The sequence below is a fragment of the Ambystoma mexicanum genome, chromosome 10 (assembly GCF_040938575.1).
Source record: "Ambystoma mexicanum isolate Mex_15411 chromosome 10, UKY_AmexF1_1, whole genome shotgun sequence".
In the NCBI taxonomy this organism is placed as follows: Eukaryota; Metazoa; Chordata; class Amphibia; order Caudata; family Ambystomatidae; genus Ambystoma; species Ambystoma mexicanum.
Window position 1 is genome coordinate 305,839,293 of NC_090932.1, and position 17,403 is coordinate 305,856,695.

The 17,403-nt window shown below is 50.6% G+C and overlaps 1 protein-coding gene across 7 annotated transcripts in view; it reads right to left on the reverse strand.

Moving 5' to 3' along the window:
• INPP5D (inositol polyphosphate-5-phosphatase D) overlaps positions 1-17,403 on the reverse strand; it is a 1,036,816-nt gene that overhangs the window by 491,730 nt on the left and 527,683 nt on the right. For all 7 annotated transcript variants that reach the window (XM_069617886.1, XM_069617890.1, XM_069617887.1 and 4 more), the window contains one exon: positions 4,564-4,635. In XM_069617886.1, coding sequence (XP_069473987.1) covers positions 4,564-4,635 — 72 coding nt within the window. The remainder of the gene's footprint in view (positions 1-4,563; positions 4,636-17,403) is intronic.

The window sequence follows — 17,403 nt, forward strand, 5'->3', positions numbered from 1 at the left end:
CAAGGAAAAACTTTTGAACACAGTCCTGTATTTTGTTCTGAATTCTGATAACTGTACTTTTCAGGTTGCCTAATTGAAATATCAGACCACAAGTATCAGAAAGCCAAGAAAAATCTAGGACTAGGTCAAGATATGATATGATATTTTATTTATATCGCGCTCATACACAAGCGTTTCAGAGCGCTACCAAGCGAGGGGGGCGGGAACAAGGGAGAACAAAAACAATGATCTTACTAGTCCCAGTGGCATTAAGCCACTGCTAGTCACACCTGGTAGGGCCCGTTTCAGTCCTTCTGTTTGGGATTTGAATTCCGGGTGAACTTCTTGAAGGACTTCTGCAGGAGTACACATTTGAAGAACTACTAGCCAGGCATCAAAAGTCACTGGCCCACCCCGTTCTCCACACAGAACGCCATGTCTTACTTGCCAAGAGTAAAATGTGGCTCACTAATGGCGAGACTAACCAAAATAAAGTTGATGATGATTTTGAGGTCAAGAATGCACATCACAGTGCGTCATTTCCCTAATGTTATGCCCACATCAATTAGGTGGGATCACATTAGACACATCGTCAGCTTCATAACTCCTGAAGCATGCTCCCTGCATCACACAGGTGACCACAAAGAAGTTATCTGTGATTGTGGAACATCTTTTGGAGCTTGTGTCTTTGACTAAGAAATGTACATTCAAAGTGAGAATACATTTAGGTCATGACATTTGTGGATTCCTCCCTGGTTATGTATATGCTTACGGCCTTAGCTTGTGCACAATGAAAAATAAAGGGCATAATGGAAAATAAAGGGATACAAGGGGGGAGCGTTGTCAAGATCACTTTGGAGAATGTTTCTTGTACTCTTGGCCGCCGGGCAAAGAAAGACAGCCTGCAGGGCAGCTGGACATCTCCTCCACCATGGTCCTTAAGATGTGGGGTCCTCTCTCTGGTGAAATGGCTGCAGTGCCTTGTCTCTAGTACTGGCTCTCACAGAGACACCGCTGTATCGCCTGTGATATAAATCATTATGGAGGCACTACTGGAATACATCTTCTACACTGCAGGACTGGCATTCTGCTGTTTTGCTTTGGCTATATTCAGCTCATAAACCACACTGGGTTCCATGTGCTCTAATACAGAATAGGGGCACATGGAAGGTGGTGGGCATGGGCTTGGGAGGGCCTAAGCCCCTCCCCCACTTTGACACAGCAGGCATCACTCTGCTGTGACACCCAGCCTGCTCTGATGGCAAGAACCTGTGACATTTCTCACCTCGGAGAGGGGTGTATTTGTTTAAGAAAATACACCCCTCTCCGAGGTGAGAAAACAGTAATTGAAGTGAACTTAGAGGCAGAGGACAAAAGCCTGCCCAGGGGATATCAGTAGACACCCCCCTCTCCCACGCCACTATGGTGTAGGTAAAGGCTTAACTGCTGGCTCAGCGTTTACATGGCCCATGCTTTCACTAATTAGCATTAACTAAAAAAAAAGGGTATTTTTGTGCATGCAGTGATTATGTGCATATATGAATGTATGCATGCATTAGAGGGAGTGTGTAAGTGGGTGTATGTATGTAAGCTAGGAGGTGTGTGTAAGTGCACATATATGAATGAATGCAGTGTTAATGGTGTACATGGGTGAGACTGCACGTATTAATGAAGTCACACTACCAGCTACACCTCCTCAGAGGTATCCTTCCTTTCCTCTCCTTCCCCCAGAAGCTCACTGTCTCCAGAGCACTGGTTCTCTCGAAGCTGGACTACTATAACAGCCTCTATCTAAATCTTCCTGCCTCTACTCTCCGCCCTTTGCAACTCATCCAGAACAGGACTGCTAGACTTGTCCTTGGCCTCAAGCCCTGGGACCGTATCTCTCCAGAACTGAAATTGCTACACTGGCTCCCAGTGGCTGCGAGGATTAAGTTCAAAACCCTCTGCATTGTCCACGAGGCCTTCTGGGGCCTTGGGCCAAAATACCGTCAACTCTCTCTTCCTAAATATCTTCCTTCTCGAGCTCTTCGCTCATCCACCTCCAACTACCTCAGGGTCAGCCGCTTCTCCAAGCAACGAGGTGGGGGTAGATCTCTCTCCGCAGCAGGGGCCTCCCTCTGGAACAGCCTTCCTTCCTTCCTGAAGCTTGAGGAGAACCATCTCCGGTTCCGGAAGCACCTCAAAACCTTCCTCTTTGCCTCCGCTTTCTCTCCCTCTCTCCTCTGCTAAAATCACTGAACCTGCACTGAATCTGCAACTGGGCCACTCACCGATCTCGGTCCTTGGCCCAGCCACTCTTCCCTGCACTGCCTACTTGCACTACGGGACTGTCTCTGTATCCTACAGCCCCTTCTCCCGGCACTTACCTTGCACTTGCCACCAGCTGGCCCTATTATTTATCTTGTATTCTACTAACCATGTACTGCACTTTCCTTGCACTTGCCACCAGCTGGCCCTATTATTTATCTTGTATTCGACTAACCATGTACTGCACTTTCCCCTCTCCCCTTCCCCTTGCACTTTTCCCAGTCCCCCTACCCTTGCACTTGCGCAATCTGAATGACACCTGGCCTAGTCGGATCGTTGTCTGTCTCCCCTTGTTCCCCCCCTGCCTCGTCGCGCCTTGAAACAATTGTGTATAGGCGCGTTACAAATGCCATATCATATCATATCATATCAATAAGAGTGCAGTGTAAATGTTCTGGGTGCTCCTGTGAATGACAGATCGATCAACTATGTGGATGCATGACTGGTGGGTGAATGTGTATGCATGTGTCCACATCTGTGTGTGTGTATGTGTGTGAATGCAAGCTTGGGGCCTGGGGCCTCGCAAGGGCCATTGGAGCATGAAGATTTTTTGACAAGAGCATGGCATGTTTTACTGCAGTTTTGGGTACTACAGTAGGGATGGCCTGGCTGGGTCTTACTGTGGCATGGAATGTTGTACTCGCATTAAGTGCAAAGCCAGCATGAGTGGATTTGATGGGAGGGGCGAGTTTCCTTATTTTTACTTGTTTTTTTTTCACTGCTGTTAAGGTGGAAGGCAGCATAAATATTCTTACATGGGGGAATATAACATGAGTTCACCATTAGTGTTGTAATATAGGGGGGTTGTGTAATGATAATATGCTGTTTGTATAGTGCTTCCGCCAAAGCGCTGTACAGAGCACATATTTACATAAAATGTATCACCCAACAGAGGTTTGCACTCATTTATCAAGCTTTGAAGTATGACACACAGAGTTGGCCTTGCTGGGATTTGAACCTGTGAATCACACTCAGATTGTAATAGCAAGCGCTCAGCCCGCTGAGCTATCTTACCATATAGCCAGCAAGAGCATGTTTTCTTACTGTGGTATTGAAGTTTAGTGTTAAGGCCAAAGGCAATATACGTGTTCTTACATTGGGGTGGGGGCATTTGTGCAGCTTGCAAGCCAATGTTTTATTTTGACTGTGGCATGACATTTTTTACTGCCGCTAGGGAGCAAATACAACATGATGAGAGTCCTTATATGAGGAATGGGGGATTTGTGTAGCCAGCAAGGATATGTTTTCTTACTGTGTCATGGCTTTTTTTAATGGCATTAAGGTAAAGCCAACAGGAGCTTGATCTTACATTGGGGATAATGGCACGTATCGGCAGAGCCAGCATAAACATGTTGTGTTCTGGTATAGTTACTGGCATTAAGGACAAAGCAAACATGAGTATTTTCCTATGTGGAAATAGTGGCAGATATAGGTGCACCAGAATGGACAAGTGTGGGCACAATCAATTTGAAAATGCTTTTTGCTTTTGCAGAGTACTGGCATATGAAAATGTGTTTGGAAATGCTCCTGTGCATTGTTGATAACTTGGCATCTAATGGACTTTTAATGTTTTACCATACAAAATCCATTGTAAACTGTGTGGCTTTTTACCGAATTTGTCACAGAAAGTGTACTGTAAAATGCACTATTTTAAGCCATTATTTAAATTCTTTTCTCAAGGGGACAACCCACCCTTGATTGGTTCGCCCTCCCTCACTACTCTCTGTCACTCCTGTGCATTTGGCTGAGGGCAGAACAAGTGCCCTTCCTTCTGTGGGCTCTTCTTAGTGTGGGCCCTACTACATTAGCTCCATGCCCCACTTTCTACAGAATGGCGAGTCAAGGTGAAAGATGCATCTAATGGGCCAAAGGAAGGCGTAATATCTACTCAGCTTCCTGGACTTGGGGAGTGGGGCAAAGGGGGTGGATCACTAGCGTAATAGGTTTAATGTCCCGTCTCACTAACAGTGCCATCCAGCCCCCTTCAAAATGTTGCAGCTGGCTTGGCCCCAGGGCAGAGACACAACTACCTTTACTTCCGTTACATTACGGCACACTGACGTGAGTGCTTCCATACTACTCAGCAGGGCTATATCTTAGTTACATCATGCTACAACACGGAGACACACCTGCATCACCGGTGCTAAATGACATGCACGCAGTAACTATAGAAACACCCCTGCCCTATCACCACATAGTTCTATGCAATATTAGATCATTATTACGCGGGTAGCGTGTTTCTTCAGGTTTCATACGCTGCCACACTGTCATTACCTCAAACGTTATTGGAGGGATGAGGGACCGCCGTGGCTTAAAGTCTACTTCTTCAAGCAGAGCCTTCTTTACCTGTGGAAGAAAGCACATGTTTGGGGAAATTAATACCATAAAGATCAATTAGCACGCGGCAAGGGTAAAGCAGCACATCAGGCTTCACGGATTGTGCTAGCTACCGGTACATGTCCACATTCCAAGCAGCTCCTGGACTCTTCCTGCACTTGAGGTTCTGTGTGATTTTACCAAAAACGTTCTATTCGCGAAATTTTTTACCAAAACAAATTTACAGAAATAATACATATTTTTAATTTTTTTTATTGGGGAGGCACCCCCCAAGCCCACTGTTTCTCCATTGTTTTAAGCCCCCAACACCCTCCCACCTGTTTTCATTCCGTACCCTCATATATATATATTTAAAAACAAATTTGGTATTTTTTCCGTAATTTTGTTTGGGTAAAAAATGCCTTGAATAAAAAGTTTTCGGTAAAATCACTGAATACCGCATTTGACAACCGACTCCTGCCTTCTCCTCTCCCTCACTCCACACATCTCCCCTACCCCCGCAACACGCCCGCACGTCCCAGGAACCACTTGTACTCAATGGTCTCTTCTGCAAATCTGCCATGCCCTCCGTCAATGCGCGCAGCCATCATAGATGGTGCTTCCCCCACCCCCTAACCCCACAACCCCCCACCCCCCAACCAGGGATAGTGCCCCCCCAAACCCCAACACCTGCCCACATTGCTCATTTTAGGTGTAGTTCTTTTGTGTAGTTCTTTTGTGAAATAACACAGGTAGCATGCTCCCTGTGACCCATTTTTCTCACAAGAGAACAACTCTTAGCACTCCAGATGTTGTGGTGAGATGCTAACAGCGATAATGCCTATTCGGTAGGCATTATCTTACAGGCCCTCACTGCGCTAAACCTATCAACAAGGTCCACACTGTGACCAACCAGTGTGAGCCTGCCCAAATTTGCATTATGGCCAAATGTGAAAAGATAAGGCACCTAATATTTTAATGAATATATATTTTCCGTGTTTTATGTATGTTTATAATAAACCACCTAGCACATCATTACCAGTTAACATTATGCCTAATTAGTACATCAGTTATCAAAAAACGTTGGGCCCATTCCTTGCAAGTTTCCAATATGCCCAGTTGGCACATCATGGCCAATGTTCAGCACACCTACTCAGGACATCAATGCTAGATTACATAATACTCACTTTGCACATAAATTCCGGTTTGCACTGGGTTCCACATCATGACTGATTTCTTTTATGTTCACTTAACCCCAACTTGCCTGATCACAAATGCCCACTCCCAGCAGCTTTCACCTTCTGTTGCCACGAAGAAATGAGGCAAATGGCTTACATGGCAGTCAAGATCCACGAGGTGTGTCGAGGCTGTCGCCAGCGGTGGGCACAGCATGAGCGTTCTGTCTGCTATTGGCTCCAGCCACAGTTAAGGCAGGCATTCTGGGTGAAACCACTGAACGTCCTTACCTCTGGGAACTTCTCTGTGCCACCCACACTTTCCTTTTTTGTATCTAGGGAATGACCCACTTTGCGCTGGTCTTAGGCTGGATCACTGACCAGATTTGCATTGATTGCATTCCCACTGAAAGGACAGTGTCAGGGTTTGCACCACTGCCAGCACCAGCGCAATGACCATATATGTGCTTGTGTTACCAGCTGTACTGCACATTATAGCTGCAGAACAATACACTAATATCGCTGGTCCTGACCGAGGTTAAATAACCTTTGCACCAGGGATAGCACTGGGACTAACAGCAGTGCAGATGTGTCCATTGTGCCAACGCTAATATGTTTGCCAATCGTTTCATTGTGCAAGCACTGTAATCACTCACCTTGAAGCTTAGCGTGGGCATCCCAGTGCCTCGTCCTCCCCCCTCCTCCATGCCCTGGCCCCTTGCTCCCCCCTCCTTTCCTCCCCTTTTGCCACCCGGCACATGTCAGACCTCACATGTTGTAACAAACACTCAGACACTTTGTAGAGTTGGAAGAAAAATGCCTCAGCGGCTTTATTTGCATAAAGTCTTGGAGTTATCTTACAGGCGATCCGTAATTCACCCCCACCGGTATACTACTCAGTGTGCGGCTACCTAGGTATCCCTTGACCCCCCCCCCCGCCTTACCGTCCTCGTTCGGTGGACGCCTCAGGTTGAGCCCGGCCCTTGCTAATAACCACTCTCTACCCCCGGCCGCTTGTAGATTCCCATGACCGTGTTACCCATGTGCCCCACCTTTTTTTCTCTAGGTCTTTATTGGGAATGCCCAGCCCCCCCCTCCTCCCCTGACACTTAACCCGTGTCCTGGGTCTGGGTCTAGATAAAACCGGCAGCCACGCGGTGCCTCGCTAGTGTTCAGGTTCCTATACCGGCACCACCATAAGTGCCCCAGCGTTACACGTATCCCACATCCGTTGATAAGGCCGACACCGCCCTCTGGTGCAGGCCCACACCTTTCTGCCTGCCTAAATGGTCATCGCTTTGCGATGCCCGTCTATTCGAGTCCTTTCTACTCTACTCTGTCCCCCCCCATCATCCCCCCAACTGCCGTTTGTACCGAAAGCCCCATCCTGTCTCTGCTATGCTGCCCCCCAGGTCTCCCTTCCGTCTTGCCGAGCCCCCGAGAGCTTCCCAGTTCCCTCTCCCCCAAGGCCTCCCTGCCAAGTCTGACCCAGTGCCCCCCTGCCTGCGTGGTGTCTCTACCGGGTACCCTATCCCTTGATTTTCCTTCCTTTCCCAAACTTGCTCCTCCTGATGCAGGCTTCCCAGCCCTGTTCTTCCGTACCCCGTCTCCTGTCCCCCCAGCTTTTGGTCCTTGCCCCCCTCCCCTTCCTGGATACTGACTTCCTCCCCCCGGTTCCCTATATTCGCCTTGCCGCCCTTTCTTGAATCCCCTGCCTCCCTCCCCCTCATGCCCCCCTCCTTCGTGAAGACTTCCCCTTGCTGTTATTTTTTCACCATTACCTGACCCCCCCGTAGTCTCCTCTTGTTTCCCCCCCCCAACCGACTTCCCTTGATGGCCTTGTTTGTGAGTTTGATATTCGTTCCCTACCCCCCCCCCCCCCGCAATTTTGGGCTTAGAATTGGCTCCCAAGTCCCCTACATCCCTCCCCTTTTCCCAGGGCCTCCCCCGAGCCTATTGCTTTTGGGGCGCCGTAGATCTAATCTGTTGGCTGATCATTCCCCTATGGGTCTGGCAGTACTTTGTTAAAGGGATTGACCTGTGACACCTCCAAGACTCTCTGCTGGCTGCCGGCGGCGGAGAGTTCCCCCAGCCTGCACAGGGCACACCCCTCTTTAGTTTTAGCAATTGTCTTGTTTTAGCATGCTTCCCCCGCCCTTTTTGAAGATGTGTGGGCGATGGGTGGTTGGGGGTGGAAGCAGGGAGTGGGGGGGGCAGCAAGTGGAGCAAAAGGGGGCTCCTGCTTTCCCCCCCCTCCACCCACCCCTCACCCTTACAATCTGCACCCCCCTTACATGCATCCCGCGTTTTCTAAAGCCGTCCTCCATTCTAAGGACATTATTGCGGTGCCGACTTCTGACAGGTGCGTTTTGTCCTTCTCGAAATAACCGGGTACCTTTAAGGTAATGAGGGGGTGCCTAATCCATACCATCCCCCTACTTTTTAGGAAACCCCCCATCCGGCTGTTGGTTTTCCTCCTCCCCTCCTCTATGGCCCCGTGGCGTACCGCCCCCCTCCATTCCTGCCTTGGAATTATCTCGGACCACATCACCTCGCACTCCCTGAATGTCCTCCCTATTCTGGTTAGTAAAGTTCTTAATAGCTCTGTCAAATCTTTCCTTCCTTTTGTCACAAGATCATTTCCCCCGATATGTAACAAGATAATGTCGGGCGACAGGTGTTGCTGGGCTGCTTGTTCCAATGTCTCCCATAAGTACGTGCTTTTTAGGCCTCCCTTGGCGATCCAACTGATCTGCGTATTCCGGAGGCCCAGGTTACCGTCCCAAAACGCTGTCCGTGCTCTGGCAGCTGCCCTGGCCACGAAGGAGTGGCCCACGACCCATACCCTGTTGATTTCTGTGGAGACATGAGTGGTCATATTAGGTATGTGGCCTGATTGGTGTCCCTGGCGCCACCTGTAACCCTACCCCCCCCTCCCCCGGGCCGCATTGGCCTGGTTATCGCACATATAGATTGTATTTGTCGGATCTCCATCTCCCTAGCTTTTTGACCCTGTCCTCCCCCAGGCCTTCCCTGCTTACCGTCGTTGCTGTGCCTATGCGGAACGAATGAGTCGAATATTGCCCTGGATCCACACCAGCACTTTCCAAGGCCCCCTCCTAAACTCTCCTGAATTGGAACTGGGTAAGCGGAGTTCTGTCCTCATGTCGGAACAAATACCCCGGCTCCCCCCCCTGATCGCAAAATATGCCGTCGTGTTTTCGACTGGGCAAAACGCTTCCTGCCCCAGCCTGGCCAACACTAGCTCGCATCCCTTGGCCCGCTGGTCTGTTTTAGATATCCTGATGGTGACTGATATCCCCCCCCCCCTTATGACATACGTCTCCCCATAGCAGGGCTCTGAAGCTCTGGTCATTCTTTGCTTTCGCCACTAACTCACTGATCCGTAGGGCCCCAAAAAAGGCCAATGCAAAGCATGCCTTAAACATAGTGCTTTCGTATAGCGAGTAGCACACCCCTGCAGTTGCTGTCATGACCTTCTGTAATAGCTCAAAATCAATGGGTCTCCTCTCTGAGGTTGGTGAGGTTGGTCCCGTGGCCCCCCGCCCCTTTCCCAATCTTTCAGTGCCGCTCTTACCAGAAAGCCCTTCGTTGGGTCATGCTGGCCTCCCAGCTGGCTATGAAATGCCACCGCGCTAAGGTGCCCTGTCAGCCATGATCTTGATTTGCCCGCCCCCTTGGCCCAGAGCACAAAGCAGTCCACCCTCTCTTCCATGCTAACCCCCCCCCGATGTTTAGTGTTCTTCAAGAAAGTATCGTAGTTGGCCTTGTATCGCGTCCATGTGCTCCCGGCCAACGCTCTGGAAGCGAGCTTCCTCATTCCTTGGCCCAACTCACTAGCTGCCATAATTCCTTGTCGAATGGAGTCATGATGGGCTGTGCTTGGATGTGTGATTTCCTGAATCGCGTCATCTGTAAACGAGAAAGTGCATCGGCCGCTGTGTTATCCAAACCAGGTACGTGACGCGCTTTAACCGCTGCATTACTCTCAAGGCATTTGCGAATCATGTGCCGTAGTAGACACAACGTGGCAGGGCATCTTGCCGAATGAGTGTTCACCGCCTGCACCACTGCCATATTGTCCGACCACACCACTAGTCTCTTGTTAATCAGTTTGTGCGTCCAAATGTGTATTGCTGCCAACACCGGGAATAGTTCCAGCTTGGTGATGTTTCTGCACAGCCCCTTCCTGGCCCAATCCTTAGGCCAGTCGGCCCTGCACCATTCCTTTCCTAATATGGCTCCAAACCCCACCCGACCTGCCGCATCGGTGAACAGCTGTAACTGTGCACACGCCGTCCACGGGGACTGCCATAGGCATACCCCATTAAATTCTCTTAAAAAGGAGCGCCATACTCTGAGGTCCTCCCTCAACCCTGCGCCGAGGCGTATCTTGTGCCACCCTTTCTCGTGCCTTCCTGTTGCCGCCGCCAGACGTCTTGCAAAGACTCTCCCAGCCGGTATTACCCTGGCGGCAAAATTGAACTTACCCACCAAGGATTGAATGCTCTTTATGGTTGCCTTGTCCCCGGCCAAAGTGCTGTCTATATCCCCAATGAATTCCTTGATCTTTTCCGTAGGTAATCTGCATGCCCCCTCCACCGTGTCTATTTCTATCCCCAGATACGTTAACTTAGTGCAAGGCCCCTGTGTTTTGTCCCCCGCCAGGGGTACTCCCAGATCCCTGGTTAACTTCACGAACTTTTCGAATAGTGCTGCGCAGATATTGGTGCCTTCCCTACCCACAAACAGGAAATCGTCCAGGTAATGCGTTTTTCCCCCCCTGCCCTCCAGTTTATTAAGTGCCCATTCGAGGAAAGAGCTGAATGCTTCGAAATATGCGCACGATATGCTGCAGCACATCGGCATGCATTTATCAATATACACATGTCCCTCAAACTGGAAACCCAGGAGGAAGAAACTGTCCGGGTGGACTGGTAGCAGCCTGAATGCCGCCTCTATGTCAACTTTCGCCAAGAGCGCCCCTCTACCTGCTGCTCTAGCTAAGCTTATGGCTTGGTCAAATGAAGCTATGTTACTGAACAATCCTCCATGTCCAAGCCATCATTCACCAACCCTCCTTTGGGGTGTGATAAATTATGTATGAGGCGAAACTTCCCAGGCTCCTTCTTTGGTACCATACCCAATGGTGAGATGATAAGGTTACTCAATGGGGGTCGCTGGTAAGGGCCTGCTATCCTCCCTAATTCTATTTCTTTGTTGATCTTTGCCCTGGCCACATCCGCCCATTCGTTAATTGACTTGTAATTGTTCGCTGTTCTTGCCCCCACATGACCCTTATAGGGTATGCGAAACACCTGCACAAACCCCTGTGCTAACACGTCCCTTCCCAGAGCCACCGGATACTGTGCTAACCATGTGAGCAGTCTGTCGACATTGATGGGGGAAGAGCCGTTGTCATTGAGGCCTTTTCCCGGGCTCTCCCTGCCCCCTTTCCCCTCGCCCCCTTCATTGCCATTGCTGCCTCTCCTGACTGCTCCCAGCGGCGCGAATGCCCTTGTCCCTTCACACCTTGATGTACCAAAGATTGAGACACCTTAAGGAAAAATGTGTTTATTTTAGTGAACAGTGTTGATTCAAAACATGATGCCAATATCTATTGTTCAACATTAAAAGCCACACAAACTACAGTTGGCCCCCATTAGAGCCGACCTGATGGTTCCTATTTCTGTTGCTTGATTGGCGCTGGCCGTCCCCTGCACGTTCGGGCTGGATGTCCATGGGTCCCGCACGTGGAGCACGCATGTCTAAATTTGCATGTTGTGCCCCAGTTGCATGTCCCCTCATTAAAGAATCTGCAGTATAGCGATGCCCTCCCGTTAACTAGGTTTGTTCGCCCTCCCCCCACTGGCCTTGTCATAGCTTCCGTGGCGGCAGACTGTACTGGCCCTGTGTTTCCCCGGCCTGGTTGAGGCCCTATGCTGTTACCCCATGCTGTCATTTCAATCTTCCCCTCCCTCGGTGCCACTGGTTTGGGAGCCGAAACAGTCCTGTTCGGGCCTGCGCCCCCTGCCGGGAGCCCTTCCCCTATCTCTGCCCAGGGATTAGTGCGACCTCCCGCCAAAATTATGGTCCCATCGGCTTGCTCGATTGTCCCGCTGGAAGACTCCAGCCAGTCCTCGACTGACTTATGGTTCCATCAAAGTTTGGGATCGTGTTCCATTCGCAAATGAAAACGCTGGTCCCTCAGGAACCATTCATTTCCACCCTGTTGGTTATATTCATGGATGACGCATGCTCTGTATCCCATTAAGTGCGGGCCCAAGTCTGGGTCCTTTTGGTTGAGGGTTTGGGCTAATATCTTGAATGCAGCGAGCCAGTTTTCGAGGGTTTCTGCGGGCCTCACTCTTTTCCTGGCTTTGGCTATTTCCCTCCCCCCTTTTCCACGAAGGGTGTCGTTGCCTTTTGTTTTCATGTTCCAAGAGAGATAATATGTCTATGAATTTGCCCTCCCAAATTTCCTGTTTTACCCACTCTGGCAGGAGCCATGCTGAGTAATTTCCCCCTGTTGCCGCCGGCAGCTTGGGGCTGTTGCCGTTACCGGGCTGCAGCCCCGGTTCCTTACCCACCCGTTCGTCTGCCCCAAAGCTGGTCGTTGCGCCGGGGGCCGCAGTGCCGCTTATTACCCCTTCTTCCCTCCCCCCCTAGACCTTGCTTGCTCCTGTGGTGACCGACCCCAGTGCCCCGCTTGCTGCGGGGGCCAGTGGGGCCTTTGCCCCTTGTGCTGCCAACACTACTGACAATTTTTTGTATGAATTCTGACTCACCATCCCCGCCGATGGGCGCACCGCTCGGTAGCGGCCCGGCCTCCCGGTCCGGAGGGGTGATCGCTTTGGGTTGTCCTTTTGGCAGGGGTGCAGGTGGCTGTGGGGTCAGGGTGGGTGTTTGTGGATTTGGGATGCCCGTGGGGCCTGGTGGTGTCGCACCCAGCCGAGCCTTCAGTGCCGCCAGTTCTTCCTCCAGATCCCTTTTTGTTTTCTTTGCATGTGGGCCCCCATTTGTTTTTGCCGTGCGCTTTCGTGGGTGACCCCCCTCGAGTCCAACTCCCGCTGGCAGGTTCTCGTGGCTGCCTGGGCCTTCGCCACTTGGGAAGTCCTTGCCCTCCGGGACAGTTTTCCCCCTTTCCGAGTTGTTCCCCAGGGTGGCGCTTGTGTTGGCAATCACCGGGCCCCCCATCCTTGCCATAGCTGCCTGCCACCCCAAGACCTCTGCTAAGGCTAAATATTCAGCCCAAGATTGTGCATCCATTCTGCGCACAGAAGCTGATGGTCCTGCTGCTTCTTCTATTGCCCGACCGTCTGCCGATATCACGAGCTCTACGACGTCGAGGGCCGGATTGACTGCGCTTGCGTGTACCGACATGTCGACCTATGTGAGACAAATTTTGAGTCACTGGGGAGTACAAACTGCGTGCTTCTTTCAAATGACATTCTGGATCTGTTCCCAGCCCCCCAAGACCTTTGCACCGTACTCCTAATTTTTCCCACTAGATATGCAGCATTCCTTAATTGTCGCCCTCTCGCCCCTGCCTGGGCCCCCCACCCAAAGCCCCACGTCAATGGTGTTACACTTGGAACGGAAACCAACCCCGCCCTCTGCCTCCCTTGCCACCATCTGGTGCCAAAAACGAATTAAACACTTTTCCTATCCCTATGAACATGCCGCCCTTTCATAAACCTTACCTTGCAACCCCCTCACCCCCGCGATGTCACAGATGTTACGCCCCTCCAACCCTCTTTGTAATTGACACATGCTAGCCGTGACCAACCCATAGAGGATGACCAGGAGATTGTGAGGTACGATACGCAGTACTTGATTGGCCAAGCCAGTTGTTAGCAAAATTAGGCAAAGTGAATACAAATACAGCACATAGTTCCCTTAAAATACCCCGCCCGCGGTCATCGTTCCTTGTGTGCCACTGCTCGCTGCTAAACACGATTGGAAATTAGGCGAAGTAAATGCAAATGCCGGCGAAGTAAATGCAAATGCTGCACGTAATGCACCTAAAATACCCCCCCCACCGATGTATACCCTGCCCGCGGCAATCGTTCCTTGTTCTTTTGTTCCCTCCTGGTGGCCCCAAACCTTTTTTTTTCTTTTTTCTTCTTCCTCCCCCATATCCCCCCCTCCTCTTACCCGACTAGCCCTTCTAGGACACTGGAACCTAGCTCTGCCTTCAAGCGGGCCCATACTCGCAGTATTTCGGTGCACATGTCGCATGCGCCGCATCCCAACCCCACCAAAACCCCTGCTCCAAATTCAACACGCGGCGACGCGGCACCGCCAGCATACCCCATCCCAATCCACTGCAGCCCTCCCCCAGCATCCTCCCTGTGCAACCAACAATCGGCGCTCCCGCAGCGACCCCAGCCTTCCCACAACGACTTCCCCCCTGCAACCATCGAGCGAACGGAGGTTTCTAAGCACGACCCGGGGATCGAACCTGTGTGGCTGCGTGTCGTTTTGCTTCCAGCACGCCTCTCAGCTATCCACCCGAGACTGTAGGTTGCGTGGCTAAGGACATCACACAATGAGCGCAGGCGTGGGCATAACCTGAGCGTGAAGGGACATATCAGTGAAATCTCCAGGATAAATCAGGGTTTCGTGAGGGCGACCCCCAGAACGCGAGGAGATAAACACCAGGTCAAACGAGGGGATGCAAGCGCATGCTGAGACATGTGATGGTGTCGTTAGACGCCAGCAAGCCTCATACCGAGAGCAGTAAGAATATTCCGACTTCCTGCAGCTGACTGATGATGCAAGATTTGCAAGGGCCTGTGAGGAATGTGTTTGCAAAGTAGTTGTTTCTGTCAACACCTTTGTAATATGCATTGCCTTTTGGCTCTGTCTGTAGGGCTATTAGATGAGACCCTTGCCCCTTGACCATGTCACATTGGGGCACCGGTTGGCCAGTCCTGGACTTTTATTAAGCAAACAAATGCATTCTGGGAGTTGTAGTCTTGGTTAGCTTCAATGGAACACAATGGAGTTAAATCATGCAAATGATTTGTAAAAGATAACTCCAAGACTGCACCAAGGTGGCATCGGTGACAATGGTGAACCGTGGCGCGGCGGCCATTGAATGGAAGCATGTCTCTATGACTATGGTCTTACGTAGCTGAATGCAACAAACCAATTCCTAATGCTGGGTGGAAGGCGTAATCTAAAGCCTGGCACGGCGGCCATCGTAATATAATGTGCAATGGTAGTAATAACATATATAACTATATGATAATGAATGATACTAATATGTGAATATTATATACAATTACGTGGTTGATGAATGGCAATGTAACTGCACCTGACTGTGGTTTGTGCGTAAGTTGGCGCGGCGGCCATAATGGGTACTACATGCATTGGTGAACAGGGCGAGCGTGGCACACGTGGTGCGGCGGCCATTGAATCTAAATCCTGCAGCTATGACTAACTTTGAGAGAAAACCAAGCTTTGTTAACAGCGATGCACTGTGGACACATGGCGCGGCGACCATTAAAACAAAACGCATGAGTAACCCATGCATACACTCTCCGGATCGAGTCGGCCGTCCACACCACTAGGATACGTGGCAATGTATTAAGCTGACCCCCAGTGTGTCAACCATCCAAATGAAACATCACCAGGCAAGCAGGCCGTAAATTGGCACGGCGGCCATCATGAGAAACCCATGCTCACTTCAGCTATGTCGCACTGTGGGCACATGGCGCGGCTACCATTGACCAAACGCATGTCTCTATAACTTTCTATGCCAATCTTTAAAATGCACAAACGTAGGCGCGCCCACAATTGCATCTAAACACATGCCCCCACAACTTTGCTAACGTCGTGGGCTCCCATCGCAGCGCTATACAAAACATCTTTAACTTTCTACTGCAAACGTAGGCGCGCCCGCACTTGTATCTAAACACATGTCCCCACAACTTTGCTAATGTCGTGGGCTCCCACTGCTGCGCAATACCAAACATCTTTAACTTTCTGCCGCAAACGTGGGCGCGCCGGCACATGCATCTAAACACATGTCTCCACAACTTTGCTAACGTCCGGGCTCCCACAGCTGCGCAATACAAAACATCTTTATCTTTCTATGGCAAACGTGGGCGCGCCAGTGCTTGCATCTGAACACATGTCTCCCCAACTTTGCTAACGTTGTGGGCTCCCACTACTGCGCAACACAAAACATGGCATGTTTTCCCAAATTTTTGCCCCCTTCCATAGATGCAATGGCGTCTTTCATGAACCATCTTCTAAATAACATGACTGCGGCTGTGCGTATTATGGCGGCCCACATGAGTGACGCAAGCCCACTTCAATTATGTTTAACATTGTGGGTGAATGAATATTGGTAATAACCATATTGTTCTGCAGCAACCCGTGGCGCCTGCAGCAACCCGTGGCGCCCTTCCCCCAAGCTTTCATTTCGGCCGCGACACGCTGCTAACGTAGCTGTAACAGCATGAGCGAACAAGCATCTGCCCCGATTGATGGACTATGAGTCCCTGGTGAGCCAATGCATCGAGATACTTGTCCATATACATTTCATCGGCAAACCGTGGCGACATTCCCCCATATTGCGTGTAAAGCTCGATGAACCGAGCGTGACGCAGTGACCCCCATGAGGAAAACGCGTAAGAGTAATCCCGCAATTGTTGCCAGCGTGGGACGGCGAGTATTCCGTATACAACATATCCCTCTACCTCACTCTAACACCCACGTAACGCGATTAGGTCAGAGACCTGCTCTCACTCGCCCCCTAGCCCGCGCACCCCCAACCTCTCCCCTTTGTGTCACAACCACATACTCCCCGCACAACTTTACCTTCTTTGCCCGGCTGGAACGAAATCTCCTCCACTGGAACGCCCGAACCTCGCCACCGAATTCCCGTGGTACACCTGGAACGCCGCCCGACCTCACCAACCAACAGCAGCCCGAAAGTCCAACGTCGCTCTCCTCTTAGGCCGAGAAGGAAAACAAAATGCGTACTCAGGCGGGGGCAAGTACCGAGGGAGAGTGAAACGAAACCACGATAGGGTGAGGCGGTAAACCGAGGGAGAATGTGGTAGTGTTTTCGCCAGCCCGTGCCTTTATGGGCTGGCTTCTCCTTCGGTTCCCCGCCCCGCCCTTCTCTTTTCGCGTGCTTCCGGGGGCGGGCTACTGGTTCCTCTCCCCTGCCCGCCCCCTGACCTATAGGCATCGAGGGGAGGAAGTCAGCTGGTGCAGCCCCCACTAAGGGGCGGCGCCCGCCAGGCCACTTTCACTGGCGCGTTCGCCCGTCAATTCATTTACCAGGCTCTACAATCAGAAATTAATCATTTTGGTATATAGGTCATCTGGAGTAACAAGACCAGAGGAGAGTTAATCTGACACATGGGAAAAGGTATGAATTGCACCAATTTTTCAACAATAGATTTTCGAGAACAGTGATGAAATAACTGATATTAGAAGAACTAGCAATACAACAAGAACATGTATTTATCTATTATCACACAGATATAAAGGGTATCAGACTCAGAGTGGACTAATAATTGGAATTACCATCCAATACAATGAATTTAAGAAAGTGGCCATAAAGCAAAGGTAAATTGAA